The sequence below is a fragment of the Lates calcarifer genome, linkage group LG3 (genome assembly GCF_001640805.2).
Source record: "Lates calcarifer isolate ASB-BC8 linkage group LG3, TLL_Latcal_v3, whole genome shotgun sequence".
Lineage (NCBI taxonomy): Eukaryota > Metazoa > Chordata > Actinopteri > Centropomidae > Lates > Lates calcarifer.
In genome coordinates, this window is record NC_066835.1 from 5,101,967 (window position 1) to 5,122,627 (window position 20,661).

The following is a 20,661-nucleotide window of genomic DNA, read 5'->3' on the forward strand; positions in this document are numbered from 1 at the left end:
AGGGTCCTCAAGGACTTCCCCCGGCAAAATGAGTTCAATTTCACAATAATTTAATTCACAAGAGCATGTCCCATAACAGTCTGTATCAGGAAGAATCGTTTAATAATAGACATCACCATCACCGCTCTCCCAGATACACAACGAACTGTTCTACAATTTAACACTAAACGATCGTCTGCAGCAATATCATTAGGGACTAATCTGATCAAATGATTCTGTGGAGCCTAATCTGAGTTTAATTGGAAGCATTGTGGAGTTCAACCAACGATTTTTAAAAGGTATAAATAAATATTCTACATATTTCAATTAGCTAGAACATTAAGAATAAATGCCCTTCATGAGTCAGTCATAGTGTAATGTGACTAAAAGTGACATTAACTCTGCATTACACACACACATGCTCACACACATGCCTGAAATGTCACTGAAGCTCCTTCCTGTTAGGTAACGGGGGGATTGCACCCTTAGCACTGGGCACCTGTACATGTCCTTGTAGGGAGACAGACACAAAGGGATGCTAAGAAAAGACACTGACGTCAGAACAGAGGACATTTATCTCTCTCTCTCTCTCTCTCTCTCTCTCTCACACACACACACACACACACCTTTTGTCTCGCTCCCTGTCTCTCCATCTTTCCTCTCCCTCTGTCCCTCCTTGTGAGGAGGACAGTCTCTTTACCTGATGCCAACATTTCAATCGGGACCACTTAAGGAAATAAGCTGCTGCCATCTTTCAGTTGCTCTTTGCTGCCACCATCCCACACTGCTATCTTACCATAGAGACAGGTGGAGCATTGCTCTGTGGGAATATCCACCTTAAAGGAATGCAGCAGCTGGTCAGTATCACTCATTAAGTAATGAGACCGTATTCACCAATATTGGAAATGTTTCTCCAAGGTAGAACTCTACAACACAGTGTACTGTGTTCAGTCGCAATAGGTATCTCACATTACTTCTTGAGTTAGAAAGAAAACTTGTAAGAGCTCAGAAACTAATTGGTATGACATTTTCATGCAAAATAAGATGCTGACTCTCTACTATTGCTTCAGGTGTTCCCACTCAGTGCAATGTGCAGCTTTGCTATGCTGGAATATGTCCCGGTTTTGCTGCATTGAATTAAATAAACGATTTTAGGAATATGGATACACACAAAATTAAAATAATGAAGGTCTTAAAATAGGGCCTTTGTAATGAGGCATGACCAAACTTAAAGGTGCTTACTCAGGTAAGTTTTGCTATTGCTACATAGCCAATGTTAGCATTAACAGCTGTTTACGTACCAGTCTACAAGAAACATTGCAAGTTTAGCATCAGACTTCATTCCTTTACTTGTGAAGAGATGTCTCCAGCTGTGGAGAGCAACCAATATAGCTTCTATCAGGATTTTTCTTCTACTTTATTTCAGACTGCTAACCAGCTAGCCCCGGCCCAGCTGGCCCATGTAGTCACTGACCTGAGGAAGCAGTGCTGCTCAGAGGAGAAATCATAAGAAATCATATTCAGTATAAAACCTTCTTTAAATAGCTTCTTTAAGGCCCTTAGCATGTGTGTTCATATTTTGCTTTAAACACTTTTTAAATCAAACCAGCTAAAAGCAAGACAATGACCTACCTATCTGTACCCGGAAAGTAGGTTGCTTTGGTCTCTCAGTGACCTAATTTCAAATTGTTACTGAGAATCATTAGCATCAGTGTGGTTAAATGTACTGGTGTATCAGTAACACATCCCATTCAGTTTGCGGATGTTAGCAGCCGCTCCAGCTAGAATGAGATAAGAATCAAATCATCAACTTTAGAGCCACACTGACAGCCTTGGTAGAGGATGTTTGTCAGATGTGTTGGTCAGCCTTTTTAGTCTGTCTTACACTTTTGCTATATTTGCTGTAATGTCTATTCCAGCTATAGGGTGAACAAAGTCCAATATTCACTCTCTTTTTAGCTCTGTTTTGGTCTTCACCAACTCCTGAGGGAAATATCTGGCTCTTTAGCCGCTAAATGCTTCACTATGTTCACCAACTGGTTGATAACTTAGCCATATGGTGCTAGCAGGTGGAGTACAATAAGTTTGTCAGAGCGTTTTCTCTGAAAACAGCTGCCTGCTGCTACTGGAAATGAGCATGAGAGCACAGAGAGTGAACAAACACTGTAAAGTAACAAAAAACAACAACAACAAAACAAAACAATTGCACATAATTGCACAATATAACAGATCACTCACTTTAACACACTTCACACAGGACAAGAAGAATTGTTAAGATTATGCTATTTCCTGTTGCACAATTGAATCTTTCACTTGTTTTAATAAAAATCAGAATCTGTGCCTCCCTGTGAAACTGTGAAGGATTAGAGTGAAAATATTGTGCAGTGTGCGCACTGTGCTGCCTGCTCACCCACAGTAACATACAGTGACAAGATGAGAAAGGTGAACAGCTTTAGTCCCATGAGATTGGCTTTAAAACTGAATCGCAGCGCCAAGGAGAAAAGGGCCAAATATTCACGAATGAGAGGAGATCTGATGATGTCAGCAGCTCTTTGGCGGTGACTTTTTTTTTTTTTTCGAATGGCAGCATGCATGAGCGTGTGCACATGAGAGTGGGAGTATATGTGACATTGCAGAGGTGCCACTGTGCTAAGTTGAGTGGGTTGAGTTGGGGCATCAGGGGAACTTGAGTAAGGTAACGGTCTGAAACTCTTTTTTATTATCTCTATATCACACTCTTGACACTTTTCTCTCATTTTTTTACTCCTTTTCACCTCTTCCAACAGCATTCCCTCTGCTGGACTTAAATTCTCTGTGGAGAGCTAAGAGCCCCGTCCTTCTTTTTCCTTCTTTCTCCATCTTCACTTGTCCATTAGTCACTTTTTTCCCCCAGTCATTCTTTTATGTTCAATTTCTACTATAATTTCTCACCTCATTTCGCCCGTGATCCTGCTTCATCTTCATTTGTATGACTCAACCATAAATATTCCTCTGCCCACACACACTCACACACTCACACACACACACACACACACAAACATACAGTGTAATTAAACAGTTCCAGGGGCAGTTTACGGGTTTGCAGTGTGAGAAGCGAGGAAAAAGTGAGTGATAACGCCACTTCAAAGTAGCTCCAGACTCGTTTGTTCCCCTGCAGCTTCAGATGGATTAAGGCCACTTCAGGCCTGTTTGTACCCCATCAGCTCCTCTTCAGTTCTTCACACAGCATAGAAAGCTCTTTCGACCAAATGTTCCCTGCAACACTCCAAACTCCCGATGGAAAACAGCCCATCAGGTACAATAAGTGGTCACTATAAACCCACACTGAGTGTTGTAAACTCATTATAATTAGGAATAATAGAGTAATATTGTGATTTATTGCTGCAGTTTGAGGTTAATGTGTTAAATATTTTTCTTTAATCGCTGCTCAAGCTGTATTTTGAGATGCTTCTTTTGAGGCTTTGTTCACAAGCCAGTGGGATAATTAGCTGAAGCAAGTATTATTAATAAGAACATGTGACAATGGGCAACAAGCTTTATTACTGAAACACAAAACTGATCAGATGAATGAGTAGATTTTTTTTTATTATATCTGAAATTCAACTAATTTAACTTTTTATTAGAGTTTTAAAGGGAGAACTTGATACAACCATGTTTTCTGACAAAAACTCAAAAGGTAGTATTTGTGTTTTTAATTTATGTAAATTAGATACCTACATTTTGAATGTTTTGTTTTATCCCAGGATTATTGGGTAAAATGTTATTCATAAAAATCTGTTATTGATAGTTATGACTTAAAGTTTTTTCATATTAATAATAATGGTTCTGGCACAGCAAGCATCTTGACAAAATAATAGTAAGTTACCTGTCTGTCATCAAACAGCAGACAAATAAAGTCAGCGACTAACTAACAAATATATAAAGAGCCTGATATTCAACTCAGGAGTTGGTGGAGTTTAAAACAGAGCTAAAAGGAGAGTGACTATTGGACTTACATTTGCCAGGAGCCAAAAACACAACTCCAGATGAATTCTAATGTTGCTCTGTGTCTGCTGGATGTGTATAAATAAGCAATTGTTGGGTAACGTATTTGCCATATCAACATTATAGAGTGGATAATATGTTTTGTTTACAGCTTGTTTTTCTGTCCCCTGGTGGACAACAAAGAATCAATATAGGTTTAACTCTGACTGTGTGATGTGAGTCAGGATGAAGGCAACACACCAAGTGTTCTTAACCTTTATTTGTATTCATGTTCTTATAAACTTGCTGATGATTACCGCAGCCACACTGTGGCAATAATGCAGTCTTGTTGTTGGGTTGAGTTCATGCTGTATGTGATGCATGTGTTTGTGTGGAGGTCAAACAACAATCTTCCTCAGTCCCTACATGGTTTATAAAGTATTCCTCTCATTCCCCAACACTCACATTAAATCTGCATACACTTTCTTATCATTGCACCAAATGAATTGACCTCTAAAGGAAGCATCATGGCCCATGAAAATAACAGATGAGCCCAACAATAGGTGAAAAGGCAGAGTCATTTCTGCATACTGGGACTGTTGAATCCAGAGGTCACCAGAGGAGATTCTGCTCATCTGAACCTAAGTTGAGTGATAAAACTGTCAGTGGCAGAAGCAAAGAGAAATGACTGTTGTCGTCTAAAATCGTTCTCATAACCTTCAGCCAAAGACAGCGAAGAGCAAAGAGGAGGAGGAGGAGGGACAGAGAGTGGCACTTCTTCCTCTTCTCATTGAAATGAAAGAGACATTAAGAGGCCCCTGTTAGGAATGTTAATAATGTATCGATCTGTGTCCCTGGGTCCTTATATGTAAGAGCAGTAAGTGTCGATCTTCCACACTGCAGTGGAAACAATGGCCCTAATTTATCCTGCACATGTATTGCAGGACCTCTGTTTCCTCTTTATTGACTGGACAGTGTGTATTACTTCAATCTCCTTTTAATAGACCATATAGGACCCACATTTCCCTATTTGGACTACGTATAAAACACTTAATTTTATCAACCAGTCATTGGACCCATACGTCCTTCTATTCCAAATACGTGTACTTCTAGACCTGTACCATAATCAGGACCGGTTTCCTGTTTAAACCAGGTGCACTCTTGTTTTTTTTCTTTATCAACCACATGCAGTAGTTCTAGGGACCAGATACAGGGCCACTGATCTATACTTATCATGCTTCCTGCTTACTTTCAGACTCAAGTGGATTTCACTGTCTTTTGATGAGTAATGCAGGAGTATTCAAAGGAATAGAGCCGTGCCAGGAGTTTCTCCCACTTTCCAGTCTTTGTACTGAGCTAAGCCAACTGGTTGCTGGCTGTAGTTTCATGTTTAACTGACAGATATGAGAGTGGTATTGATCTGCTCATCTCTTGGCAAGAAAGCAGATAAGCATATTTCCACCTGTCTGTATCATCTTGTTTACATTCTCCACCTACATTTATCTACTAATATCCATGTTATAAGTCATATTTCTTTATCATGCAGTGTGTTTTTTTTCCATCCAGATGCCCACTATTTTCACTCATACCTGTGAACATATCTGGCCAATGATGGATCCAGTGTTTGTTCAAAAGTAATAAAAATAAATAAATAAATGTGTGTTTATGATTTTAAAAATTGCTCCAACAATCTGGTTCTGCATTTAGACAAAAACCTAAAGAGCAGAACACAGAATAACTTAACACTACAATCATTATATTAACTTCTAGAGCTTCAACATACGATTATTTCCATTATCAATTTATCAGTTGATTAATTTTTCAAATTGCTGACAAATAATTCAAAACAATTAAATTTACAGTTTATTAAAACAGTGAAATGCAAATCCCCGCAAAGAGACATATTTATCAAAATCTATGTAATCGACTAATCAATTAATTAATTAATATGAGCACCGGTATATGGATATAATGTGTAATATACTGTTCCTTTGGATTATGGACCAATATTTCTTTTCTCAAGGTGTGTGTGTGTGTGTGTGTGAGAGAGAGAGAGAGAGAGAGAGAGAGCAAGAGAGGAGGCGAGAGAGGGAGAAGAGAGAGAGGGAGAGAGAGAGAGAGAGAGAGAGAAGAGAGAATCATTAGCTGTGGCTGCACGTTGCACTCTGCAGCACTTGCGCACTCGTTTTACGCTCCGCTCACCTCTGCGCGTAGTAAAAGCCTCTCCACGCCGCCGCTCCGTCACCAGCAGCCGGACTGAGAGTCTGCCGGTGGACTGAGGGCCGTCGCCGAGACTCCACCGGCACCGAGACACCGAACACGGTACACCGAGCACCACCTCCCCCTCTTCCCTCCCTCCTCTGGCTGTTGTTGCGCTTCTGCTGCAGTGCCCAAGTTCAGGTGAGCCACAGTCTCCGGCACAACAAGTCCCCTTTCCGCTCGCTCCCTCCCGTTAGATGGGATGTTATAAATGGGCCGCGCAGGATGTGAAGCCTCGCTAGAAGAAGCAGGAGGATGGCAAAACCAGGCTCGTCTGCGGCGGTGCTGCTGCTCCTGCTGGACTTCCTCTCGGTGTCCTCCGTTAATGCCGGTGAGTTTAACCACAGGTTGATGAGGGATCATCACGAGTAAACAAGGGATGATGGTGCACGAGCTGATCACACACACAATGTGTAATAGTACACAGCAGCATGACATGCTGCTGTTTAGTATTAGTGTGTCTCGACCACAGTTGTCTAATGTGATGCATGTAGTACATTACAGAGTTGCAGGTCCCTATGGAAAAGCACCTGAGATGACACATTATTATGGATGCGTTTGCATGTGCAAGTATTTGCCTCTTTTTGCGTGTGTCAGCATCAACATTTGCATCAGCTAGGTAGAAACAATAAGCTTTGTATTGCCAAAAAATGGCTGACACAGTTTAGTCTCCTATTGCATCAAGACTGAGGCTTAATAAACTAGGATTTTCTCCCTAGTTTGGAGCATATTTCTAGAAATGAGTGTTATTTTGAAACAAGACAGATCTTTCTTATACTGTGTGACTGGTTCAAGAAAGTTTTTGTTTTCATTTGGGGAAATTCACTGGCAAAATGAGTTAAAGTGGATTTTAAAAGTCATCCAAAGACCAAGTAAGTGCTACAGCTGAAACTATATGATAGTAAATATAATCCCGGACATATAATAGTAAACTGAATATCTTGTAGTTCTGGAATTTTCATTAAAAAAACATGATATTTGAGGATGTCATGTTAGCTACTGGAAAACTATGGTGGGCATTTTTCACCTTTTAATTATTATTTTTTGTATCGGTTAATTTACAAAATAATTGATTGATTAATAGATAATGCAACTAATTGTTAGTTGTGGACTGGAAAATGTGTAGGTCTGCCTCAAGGCTTCAGCTTCAGCATCCATCATCATCCTGAGGGAATGTGAAATGAGATTAAACAAAAATGAGATATTCCTATTAAAAGCCCTACACCCCGCATAGCTCTAATCATCATTTATCATGCATGTTGGATATAGGACCTCATCTATCTTTCATGATATTGCATATTTTTAACCTGAAGCGGATTATATTCCAGGAAGAACATTCATTTCATGCGCAAGATCTTGCATTGTAACATTACATCCGGATGATAAGCTGAGAGATGTCAGATAGTCCTTTGAAAAGCCCAAATCTTGGTGATAAGATCATGTGGGATTTATCTCCGCCTCCAGAGATTTGATATTTGGCTTCTGGAGGCTGGAGATGGATGTGGTTTTAAGAGGGAGTTTTGTGATTCTGCAGCCAGCATTTGGTGTTTTTTGGCAGCAAATGGCCTAAGAATGGATGGGAATCCCTCTCTGCCATTGTATTGTTTCTCTCTCGCTTAGTATGTGTGTGTGTGTGTGTGTGTGTGTGTGTGTGAAAGAGAGAGAGTGCTGGAAGATAAACAGTGGGAAAACAGCTAGTCAAACGGAGAGTCATAGCTATGTATCACACACATACTTGAACAAACACCACACATCAACTCTGCATCAACAAACACACACTTTTTGGGAGAGAGAGTGTGTGTAGCTCACCAAAAAATTAATTTCACCAACACAGCATAACACTCCAGTTTTCTCTGCTGTATTCTGATGATTCTGTTCACACTGAGCAGATGAGGAGAGAGCAGAGAGAAAAAGAGAGTTCATCCTTCCTCCTGTAATACCATTATTTGACTCAGTCTTAGGCTGGAGGTTCAATATTTGCAGAGTTGTGAGACAATGTGACAATCTAATTTGTTATAAGTGACAGACTGCAGTGTCTGCTGGTAATCTGGTGGGTAAACAGAGAGAAAGAAAGCACCATACTGTAATCGGATCATAGGGACACACACTTTTAAATGGAGTGGGGAAGGTTACAGATGGAGAGGAGCGTTTACAGAACAGCAGTATTAAAGCGAGACTTTGAAACTTTTAAAAGACATAATAGCACAATTTTCTTCCCACAGATAAAAAGCAGTACTCATAAGAAATTAAGTGCTTCTTGTTTTCCTATGAGCAATAGTCTGTGGTGGCTAACATTATGTTAGCAAACCCTATACTATATAAGGTTGTCTCTTTTTATTTGAAGGTTGAAGTATCATTCAAACAAAGGAAATAACATGTATAATGTGTAATGTACAAATTTATAGCTTAAAGGGCACGGCAAGGCTTTGGTAAAAATCCAGTGTGATAACTCTATATGTGATAACTATTTTAGTAAACGAGGTGATTGTTTTACTTTGTTAGCATAAAATGGATAAAACTAGCAAGCTGAGCTGAAGCAGATAATGATACTAAACCATCTGAGAAGTAATGCCTAGAGGTATTTTGAATTCAACAGTATGGGTAGAAAATTTGTGGACAAAGGTAGGGCTGTTTGCTGCCTTTTAAAATTGCAGCTACCTGAAAGTAACATTGTGAAGTGAAGCTTTGTAGGCACATTAACATAGTTTAGGATTAGGCTATAAAGGTTAGGTCTCAATTGTTCTAACTTGGGTTTTTTTATGACTTTGGCCCTTATCTACTTGTGTTACTGTTGCATGACATTTTAGCATTTACTATTATGCTTATATCTGCTTGTTGTTCAGCTATAGTTAACCCACCTCAACCTGCGTAACTAATTTGGTTTAGCAAACAGATACAGAGCAACATAAGCATTCGTTGGAGTTGTGTTTGGCCACCAGACCAGTCCAGTATTCACTTTTCTCTAGCTCTGTTTTGGTCTTCTCCAAACTCTGAGGGAAATATCTGGCTGTGTAGCTGCTAAATGTCCCACTATGTTTACAAGCTAGTTGTTGACTATGTCAGTGAGATAAAAGATGCTTGTATAGAACAGACCTCAGAAAAAATGACATGATCATCATTTTTCTATTTCTCAGTGAAAGTGAAATGCAAAACTCACCATTCCCATCAAAATCATGACTCCTTGTAATCACAATATCACTGTTAAACAGTAATGATAATAGTTGCTCAAAGGCATGAGACACACCTAGAGGTGAGGGTAAAACTGGAAGCAATGTCTGGTCTTTGAACATTTAAATTTTTGTGGAAGCATATGCAAACTGTAGCTTACATGTTATTTCCCAGAATGCCACTGGTTGAACAGTTGTGTTCAACTAGTTGTGTGGGAGAAACTTATTTGAATAAACTGAAATTTGTATGTGTTTGTTCATTGAGAATATTTATAGCATGGAATAGATAAATTCAAATTTCAATGCTAATGTGTGTGTGTGTGTGTGTGTATCTAGTCAAGGTCTTCCGTGATCATAGTCAGGTCCGAATTTCCCACGAGCTTGACTTGTAAAAGCAGCAGTCAAAGTCAGACCTTGACATTGTACTAGTACCGCACACATGCCTGCTCACATACACACACATTCCCACACAGTGACAGACACACACACACATACACACACGCAATGAGGTTTTTCACCACAGTGCTTCCTTTACAGTTAATGAGGGAAAAAAACTTCAGCAAGACTTTAATTTAATTTACCATAGTTAATCTCTTGCATTGCATTCTTGGATATGAGTTTTTTACCCCAAACATTAACATCAGTTGGCAGCATGACAGAAGAGATACATCCTCATGAGCCACACTTTAATGAGGTGTGCGTGGGAGAAGAGAGAAAATGGTAGAGCTGAAAATGCATGTGTGTGTGTGTGTGTGTGTGTGTGTGTGTGTGTGAGGGAGAGAGAGAAACACCATGAAGAAGACAGATGTGAAAGAGCGCCTTTTCTAGGGAAACACCAGGAGACCTGTGTGTGGTTAATTAGGCCTGGTATTAATGAAAGGAGGAAGATTAATTTGTGGAAGGAGAAGAGAAGATCTTAGGGAAGGTCGGGTGAGAGAGCAACAGAATACAGAGTTCAAAGAGAGAGAGTGATGGAGTGGGCAAGGAGAGCAGGAGCATCTATTGGACGTATTGCAAAGCATAAAGAAAAACTATTCTTGACTTGTCTCTTTTAATTTATTTCCTGTGCCCATGCTGCATGTGTGTGTGTGTGTGTGTGTGTTTGTCAGACACACTGCTGTCAGCTCCGCTCAATGTGACCATCAGAGAGCTTGAGGTCAACTCCGCCGTAGTCACGTGGGAAATCTTGGAGGGGGACCCTGTCATTGGATTCGCCATCACACAACAGGTACTTTAGTGTGTGTGTCGTGACCTTCATTATGAGTGTGTGCAGAGAAAAAGTGCCAACTTTGGACACAGTTTAGATCAGAGGTTCTCAGACTGCGAGGAGGCAAAGAAACTGCTTGACGTGAACAGGACAGATGCATGACAGTGAATCTAAGGACAGGAGTTATTGTAGTTTGGCATGCTGACTGGCCCACACAGTCAAAAGTTGCAAGCAGTAGCAGTGATGTGACACACAGCTTATGGAGGCAGTTAAAGTACTCACAAACTTTTAGCACTTTATTGCTGCAGTTTGTATAAAAAGTCTTACTTGGAGTCAGTCAAATCTTAACACATATCTTTGGATCCAGTGTGACTTACTGTTTCTGAGAATATCATCATTTTTTATATCCATAGCAAATAAACATCAATCTGCTCAGAAATCACCTCTTATAACGCAAGAACTCTAAAAATCATCACATTACATCACTGATATCTTCAGTAAGTAATCCAGTGATATATGTCTGTACATCTATTGGTTCATTGCAGGAACTGCTAATAGTTAATGTGACCTGTTTTTATTGGTGCCAACTGGGAAAAATATAAACAAATACAGGCTAAAAAAACAGACAGCGTAACTCACTGAATCCATCCAAATATTATACTTCCTGTTTACATCTCCCAAAGCATTATGGCAATTGTAGATCCAAAGCGTGGAGCAGGTCTGTCATCCAAACACACTCACTGATCACTTTATTAGCAACTCCTGCACACCTGCGTATTGATGCAATGATTCAGTCAGCCAGTCACGTGGCAGCACTGCATTAGAAACAATAGAACATCTTTGGGATGTGGTAGAATGGGAGATTAGCAGCATAAATGTGCAGCTGACAAATCTGAAGAGATCATGTGATGTAATCATCTTGTTGAGTCCATACCACCATTGAGTGAAGAAGTAAGACAAAGAACAACAATGTTCATTAATGAGTGTTTTTAGATAGATGCACTTTCAGATGTTTTTCAAATGTACATTTTGTCTACATGCAGTTTTAATAGGTTAAGAAATTCCCTACTTTAATTGCCTGTAACTTAAAGTGCCCCTAAGGAGACCTAGTCTTGATCTAGCAGGAACCAATTGACCTGAGCAAGCAGTCCTAGCTGGATAATAATGTACATTTCAAGCAGAGTGAACATGGCCAGAGAAGCACTCTGTTTCTTTAAGCTTAATTACTTTGCCAGAAAAGCCCCATGAGTCTTTATTTCAGGCTTTTTCCCCAACTGTTGACCAAGAGAGGCGTGTACACATTTGCACCATATCAGCCCTAACCAGAGGGCAGTTTGCTGAGTTTTCACATGAGGGATCATCAGCAGGAAAATCTGACTTTGTATTTGATAAACCATGCATCCAGTACATTTCTGCTAACAAGTAGAAAGTTCTTTTGTTTTGCCTTGAGAGAGCAAGAAAAAGCTGAACCAGTGATTTAAGTTAAAGAGATACAGGGTTTTGATTGCAGATGTTGTCGCCAGTATTATGTCAAAGAAATTACAGTTAGTAAGTGGTTCCTCCAGAATTTTATTCTTTGCATGTTGGAAAAACGAAACCATGCAAAATTCAAATCCGTTATAGCCTATGACTTAAAAATATCTGATGCATCAGTTTAACCCTGACCTGTGAGTTCTCTGCTGAGGTGTTGCCAAAATAAAAAAGAATTTCCCAGAAGTGATCAATGAAGTATCACATTACACTTAGCCTGCTGGTGCTGATTTCTCACCTTCTGTTTCCCCTCTCATCTGCAGAAGAAGGATGTACGCATGCTGAGGTTCATCCAGGAGGTGAACACCACCACGCGCTCCTGTGCACTCTGGGATCTGGATGAAGACACCGAATACATCGTCCACGTTCAGAGCATTAGCATGGGAGGCAGCAGCCCCCCCAGTCAGCCTGTTCTTTTCAGAACGCCCAAAGAGTCTGGAGAAGATGGCGTCCAAGAGCCCAGGTGAGGGAAGATAACTCATGCCATCGTGAACTCACACACAGTAAACAAACACTCTGCTTCTGTTTTACTTACAACCCTACATGCACACATATGCAGGTTCATGCATACAGAGATTTTGATAACAGCTTGATAACAAGTGCACAGCAGAGGACTACTGTTGTGTGTTATGTAAAAAGGTTATTTGACAGTTTGATACAAATAAAACACAGAAATTGCAGTCTTTTTGAGAACCCGTCACCACCTCCCATACAACATATTGTTCTCATTCTCAAATGCAGAGGATGCTGTTATCTGGAGCGGTTTGCAGTACTTCCAATTTTATCACGTCCGACCCAGTTACAGCGCCAAGAGCAGCTGCTTCAGAGGGACACAGCAAACGCCAAACGCTCATCAGCAGCAAGTTGATAAGAGAGGAAACGCGATATTAGAGAGCAGTGTGTTCCCTAGAAACAACCTCGTGTGGGAGCTTGTTTTGCTCCCTGTGAAAGGATGAAAGTGTTCAAGCGTCTCTTCCTCTCTTCTGCAGCTTTAAAGCAACTGTCCAGTCATCAGCTATTTTCCATCTTATGCCTGTAAAACTTTTGTTACCTTCTTAGAAATTTCTGAAACAACATGGGCCCTTGATTTCAAATAGATAGACAAAACCTTGTTATTTCTAGCTGACTGTCGATTTTGGAGCAGAAACAACAACTGTAGATGGTAGGTTTTATCTGCTTTAGCTAGCTAGCTGATTATGGAAGCTAACATTAGCTGCATGAATTGGATGTCTCTGGCTTACTTACTTTAAAATGGGAACTGTGTTTGTCATACTGTGTATGCAATTGCAAATGCACATGACAAAAGATGCTAAAAGACTGAGTTGAGAATGAGTTGATGATTCATATAGAAGACGTGGAAATGAAGAAACAGCGTTATTCTTGTATAGCAGTGTAGAGATGGACCATAAGGACTTAGTGATGTTTTTGGCAAACAGTAGCCTAGTTAACAAGTTTGGCTGGGGTGTCCGAAATCCAATACAGAGGAGGGCAGAGCCAGGAGTTAGCACAAAGATAATACGGCTGATTAGATGACAAAAATGCCCCGCTCTCACAAATTAAATGTCAGTAGAGAAATAGTTATAGCACTGGACACAGTGTTTGATTGACAAGTGTGAAAATGTCACAGTGATTATAACTTGGTGATGAAGATAAAGACATTTGATTGATGATTTGACGTGTGGCTGATTGCCGACTGTGTTAAAAAAAGTTTTGAAGGCTCAATATCAGACAGAAATATTTGTTACTATAGTAATGCTTTGCAGTGTATGTGAGGTCATGTGACTGAGGTGTATAGCAGGACAGTTTGTCTTGATGTTGAGGGGCTGACTTGTTTTGTTTGCTCTGACTATGATGGAAGTTCCCTGTGTGTGAATCGTGTGTGTGTTTGTATATGTGTGTGTGTTTGTGGAGGCATTCATTATCTGTCCTGATTAAATCTCTCAGCCATTACTGCTTTCCTCCCCCTCTAAGCGGGTATTAATCAGCATGACACCATTTAGTATCTGCAGGCTCAATGCAACACAACACACAACCTGCCTGTGTTTCTATCTGTCTGTTCATCTCCCTATCTGCCTGTATCTCTCCGTCTGTCTGTAGCTCAAAAACAGCAAATTAAGACAAAAATCCTGAGTGCACTGAAGGTTCCATAATGTTGTAAACTCTTTGGTGGCTATTGTTGAGGTGTAATGTTTTAAATCATTTATTACATTATACAGAGAGCTGCAAGATCTGCAGTTTTGTAAATCAATCCTTAACAGTAGTAAAACATTACAGAGCCTCTTTACTGTCAGAACAGTTTCAACCTTTAATTTATCTCTGACAGTTACTGAGCTCCATGCAGCAACAGCCTGCCTCACTTTCACACAATTTCACACATTCACATACAAGAACAGACATAAGGATCTAATAGTTTTATCACAACCTGATTAAAGCTGCTTTGATTATAGCAGCTGCCATGTACAGTCAACACTGTAACAAGGTTATCTGACTTTTATTAACTTGTGTAAGTTGTAAGATGATTTACAGAAGTGCTTTGTCTTGCAGTGGTACTCTTTTATTTCAGTATTTTGATTCTGAAGCAAAGTTTTGTGTTTGACAAAAGATCAGCATGGCAAGTGACAAAAACCTCATATTAAGATGCTTTGTAAACCCAACATGCCCCAAATGATAAGCACTAACAAAGTGTCGTGTTTCCTGTAGGCTGCCACACATTAGAACTGGACTATCACACAAGGGTTGTTGAAGAAGTCAGATTACTGCAAATCATGCAGAGGTTTCAATAATGTGTAAGGATGAATTGATTAGTTAATTAATCTATCTTTCCTTGTTCTAGCTTCTCCAATGTGAGGATCACTGTAAGTGGGATAACTGTGTTATAGACTGTTGGTCAGACAACAAGACATTTAAAGGCATTACATTGGATTCTCGTCAGATATTATCATTTATATATATATATATATTATCATTTTATCAAGAAATAAATTGCAGATTAGTTGCAGGCCTAAGAATGTGTGTAAGGTAGAAGGTAGAATGCATGCACACATGCTCCTCCCTATACCTACACTTACCAAGATGGGCATTTACCTGGTCTGCTGATAACCTTAACCTGATGATGAGTCAGAGTCCAGCTTCCACTAAGACAGGTGTACAGTAGACCTCAACATATAGCTTCATGTCAAGTCAATCTGAATCAAAAAAAAGAAGTCCAATCAGAGTTCTGCCCTCAGAACACAGACATGTAATCTGCTATTACCAATTTATTAGCGTATAACCTCCCCTCTTTCAAGCTTGAGGCCTCAGCTTCAGCACAGAAGAATCACCATGGCAACAGGAGACCTGAGCACAAGTTGGACTGGAGAAGCATCATTACCTCTGACTCATCCAGACAACTGAACTGTGTCCTGATGAGACCAGACTTAGGGAAAATTCAGCCCTTCCTATAGTTCACATCCAGTGTAACTGATCATACCTCAAAATCATTATAGTAAAAGAAACCATGTAGCTTCTTTGTAGCACTTAGATGATTTGTTGTGTTGGTGTTATTATTGAGCTGTAGCCCTCTTGTAGTTAGTGTTTAAACTTACATCATTAAAAAGTATTTCATTCACTTTCTATCACAAATGTGAAAAAAATATTATGCTAATAATTATTATGCTGTTCTGTGTCTGAATTTTATTACATCATTATTATTATATATTATATTATTAGTATTTTATTGCATTGAGAAGACTAACGCCATTCCATCAGTGTGTTGGTCAGCACTTTGAGAATATTAACCTCGAATGCAAACACAGTCAAATGATGTCTTTATTCTGGTTGTTCAACCTTTTAGATGTTATACAGTCGTAAGCCTGGGGAAACTCTGGCTGGAAGAGGGAGACAGTTTGACCAGGGGAACTGTGGTCAGCATGAGGCCTGCTGTTGGCAACAGTGAATGAGAGCTTGTAGTGGACAGTGTTCAAACCTTTAACCCTGTGATTGGTTTTATGCTGCAGCTGCCAGAGTCTTGTCAGTAAGAGAAACACAGTGAGTGACAGTGGGTAGGGATCCAGCTCTCTCTGTCTCTGTGGACCTCTGTTCTCACTTAGCTTTAATTACACTGACCAGAGCAGAATTTACACCGAGGCGGCCTGTCTGCTCTCTTGTCGCCTTGTTTGATTCTTTCATCGTTCCCCGCAGCCTTTAGGAGTGATGGCAATTTCACATTTGCCCTTTGGTACAGTGACTGGCAGTGTCCTCAAAGGCACTTAGTTGACTCTGTGTGTGTGTGTGTTCTCTCTCCAGATGAGGTGATGATGGAGGAGTTTGGACAGGCTGCTCAGCTGAGGGCTGGAGAACTCATCATCATCGTAGTGGTGCTCATCATGTGGGCAGGTAATACTCCTCCTCAGGATCACACATTTATCACTGCACATCTTCTAGGAATCCACTTTCTTTGGGGCTAAATAAGCTCTCTGACTGAGGTCCTATTAAGACACACAAACCACACACACACACACACACACACACACACACAAGCAGTGGTATCATCTCTCTATGCCCTGCAGTGCTGTTGAAGTGATGTAAAGCTGATGATGTGATCATAACACATCAAATCCAGGTTTCCATTGTGTACACCCATCAACAGGAAATAACTAACTGAAAACAAACTGTATCAGGAGTCAAAAAGCTGTTACACCAACTTGTTAAAAATAGAATGTTTTAGTAAAAGAAAGAAAAAAGTTGAGAGTTTGAGTTTTTTTTTTCTTTTGGAAACTTTAATCATAAAATACATCATTTCAGGGTCTGAGGTTAAACTTTACCCTTAAGTTAATCAAATAAAACATTCCTTATTCAAATCAAGGATATAAGGGCAGAGGGTGGCCCTTTGTGATTTGTGTTTTGGACTGTAAGTGTCAAACTAAGGGTGGTCTAATGTACTCTTGGAAGACAGATGTGTAGGTAAGGAAAGAAACTCCTGCACACTGTCAGCACAAAGTTTTATTCAGAAATCCAATGTGTCTGTCATGGACCTACAGTAGCCATCCTTTTAGACTATACCAATTAAAATGACTTGACTTTACAAATATATTCATTCAGTAACAGTCAACATCATCAGTCAGATCAGCATATCAAAGCTGCATCACACCATGACACGACTCAGAGTCTGCAGCCACGTTAGTGGTGCTCTGAGCTAAATGCTAACATGCTAATGTGTACTGTACCAGGTATTATCTTCAGAATCCTACAGTAGTGCGTTGGCATGCTAACATTAGCTAATTAGCACTAAATACAAAGTACAGCAGAGGCTGATGGGAACATCATTAGTTTTGTAGGTGTTTGTTCATGAGCCAACGTAGTGGACACATTAAAATTTGGACCTGATGATGATACTAATTGAAAGGTAGTAGGATCACCAATTTTATTACAATATATAAACAGAAAGTTAAATCCTTCCAAAAGATAATTCAGTCTGGACTGAAGTGATAAACTGATTGACACCTTTGTTAAAACTGATCTAAAGCCACGTAGGGTATGTATAGATGCACTTTCTTACCTTAATTAGAGGAACCTGGAAAAGCTCAGTCTGTCAGCAAAGTCAGGTAAAATGCCTGGTTTACTCCCAGATACATCAGAAACACCTTTCACTTTTACCCCATACTAAATGCAGAAACTCTGACTCACACATTATAATGAGAACACATAGATAACGCAAAAAACATGACGTCAGTCTAACAATTGGAAACATTTTGATAGAAACTGCTGCTCATTTAGAGGAAGAACTTAGCTTTCTGTTCAAACTTACTCAGATAAAAGTTTACTTCTGCACTGAAAATTCTGTTTATGGGATAAATACAAGGGCATTTTTTCATCAGCACATACAACATGTTGTTGCTCCATCTGTATAATTGTGTTTCCAACTGCAAGAATACGGATGTTTCTTACTTAAGCCCCCCAGTCATCAGCTCTATGTTGCTAATATCCCTTTGTGCATCTTTAACTGTTTTACAGATGCACACCGCTATAAATATTCCCCTCTAACCCACTTCACCAAGTGTAATGAGATACAAATATGGCCCAAATACTGTATATGGCATATACAGTAACAACATGAGGCCTAGATCTCCCTCGCCAATTACCCATGAAAGGACTAGAGGCTGAGAGAGAGAGAGATGGAGGGAGATTCAAAGGGAGATGGAGCAGTGAGGGAAAAGAGTGAAAAACTGAGCAAAAAGAAAAAAGGGAGAGCAGGATGATGGAAAAAAAAAGAAAAATGAAGGAGACGAATTGTCTTTTTCAGCTTTTAATTAGGCCTATGGGGCATACTGGGGGATAACACAGCGAGATATTGCATCTTGCCCTTTGGTATCACAGTGATCAGATGAGCAGGGGCTGACATAAGCAGAACAACCAAGACTGAAGCCCAATCGGGACCAGCTTCGACCCTCCACACACTCCTCCACCGTTATGAATTATTCTCTTTTTCCTTTTTTGTGCTTGTTCTTTATCTCTCTTCACATCTATCTCTCCTCTCTGCCGTATCTTTAATCTTGATGACTGCAGACAGGCTTCACATGGCTATCTAAACATCAAGTTCATATCTACATTTGCACATTTCACCGTATTCATGTCTCTTTTTCTGAGTTGAAATTGGTCTGCTTTACTGACACATCAAAAGACGATTACCTGAATACCTCCTCCATCTGTTATTGAAAGAATTGTGTCGCTGTATATTGAAATGTCAGGGTGTACATGGGCTATAGAGAGTCCAATAAGGAATACAACAAAGTCAGGGAAATGAAAAACATATATGCATCATAGAGGGTTGTGTAGTTGCTTTAACTGCTCTCAGGTCAGTTAAATACTATTTCAGCTAAAAATGCTTTTTTGAAGTTTGACACGTTTCCAGTGTTTCCAGTGCAAAATCTATCAAAATAATTTCCACTTAATGTCCACTTGTTCTAGAGCTTTTGGTCATACCACATGGTCACAAGTTTGCTTCCACTGTCATGGAACCACGACTGGTCAGACCTGCCATTATTCTCAGCACTTTTAAGATTTGTTTAAAGTTGAGAGTTTATTATTACCTTTGACACAAAAGTTTACAAAACAGTCTCTACTCAAGGCCCACTGACTTGCTCATTCTGGAGTTTTTGACTGTATCACACAGTCACAGTTTTGCAGGGTTTTGATATGTAACTGTCCTATGTTATTAAAGGAATAGATCAGTGTTTGTGAAGACAAGATTGATTCCACTCTCATATTTGTATGGTAAAAGTGAAGCTAGAGATATCAGGCAGTTAGACTAGCTTAGCATAAAGATGGGAAACAGAGGCTATCAGCTAGCCTGGCAAAATAATTAATCTACTAACACTTTTGATGTGTACTAAACACTTGTTACAAGTCTTGGTTGTTTAATCCACACTGTGCCTGGCAACCTTTTGCTCTCCTGTCACCCTGTTATCTTCAGCAGAGCTGCTACAGATATAACATGGTATTGATCTCTTTCATTTATCTCTGCAAGAAAGCAACTAAGTCAAAGTATTGACTTAGCTACAAAATGTCAACCTGTTCTTTTATTCAATCCAAATTCAAATTATTTGTATTACAAGAGTGTAAAATTATTAATTCAGATGTGACGTGACATGCAAAAGTATTTACCCCATTGTCCTGATGTTGACCTCTTGACCTTATCATAGCAGAGAGCACAATAAACTAAAGGAAAAATTAATGTTGGTTATAACAAAATAAGTACCATGTTTTTCTCCTAGGAGTGATCGCACTGTTTTGTCGCCAGTATGACATTATTAAAGACAATGAACCCAACAACAACAAGGACAAAGCCAAGAACTCCTCAGAGTGCAGTACTCCTGAGCATCCACAGGGGGGGCTACTGCGCAGTAATGTTTAAGACCAGCCCTGCAACGCCTTCTGCAATAACCAACTCCTTGAACCTCAGGACAGGTGAGGAACAGGAAATCTTTACTGACTGTCATTTACAGAATGCTCCCATCTCACGTAATACTTCATACAAATACTTAGTTTCTGTTCTGTTTTTATTTCTATGTTTTTTCCTTGATCTGTTACCCATAAATTTCCACAACACATGATGCTTTTTAGGACTTTAAACTAGTTTCAGTTGTGTTCAAAGCAGTTCATCTTTATTAAGGCCTGGCTGGCAGAAGCAGGTAAGGGGCAAAGTCAGGGCATGAGCAGTGGCAGGCAGGCCAACCAGGCAAAAAGGCAAAAGGAGCAACAAAAAGAAGAATGCAAAAACAGGCAGGAGGAGGAGCATTATTAATTCAAAGAGCTGATTTGGGAGTTTGGAGTAGGTGGGCAGGGAAGAGTCAGGTGGTGAGCGAGCTGAGGTTACCACAGGGCAGCAGGGTGTGTGGCAGGGTAGTAATATGGAAGAGGCAGAATGTGTGAATGAACTGTGATGTTTTGCTGAACCTGTTCTCTGAAATGTGATCATAGTCCAGTCATAGCTTTGCGACTATAGCTAGGCACTGAAGATCTGTCAAGCTTTAGATTTCTCAACATGCTTAAGTTTTATATGAGGCAATAACTGTAATT

The 20,661-nt window shown here is 39.8% G+C and overlaps 1 protein-coding gene across 1 annotated transcript; it reads left to right on the forward strand.

Annotated features, from left to right (window-relative positions):
• The first annotated feature begins 6,078 nt into the window (after positions 1–6,078).
• Positions 6,079–20,187, forward strand: fndc5b (fibronectin type III domain containing 5b). The gene is given in 6 exon segments (XM_018701456.2): positions 6,079–6,532; positions 10,478–10,596; positions 12,369–12,542; positions 12,544–12,568; positions 16,390–16,479; positions 19,857–20,187. Coding segments are annotated over 6 exon segments (624 nt in total). The 5' UTR covers positions 6,079–6,456; the 3' UTR covers positions 19,997–20,187.
• Positions 20,188–20,661: the final 474 nt, after the last annotated feature.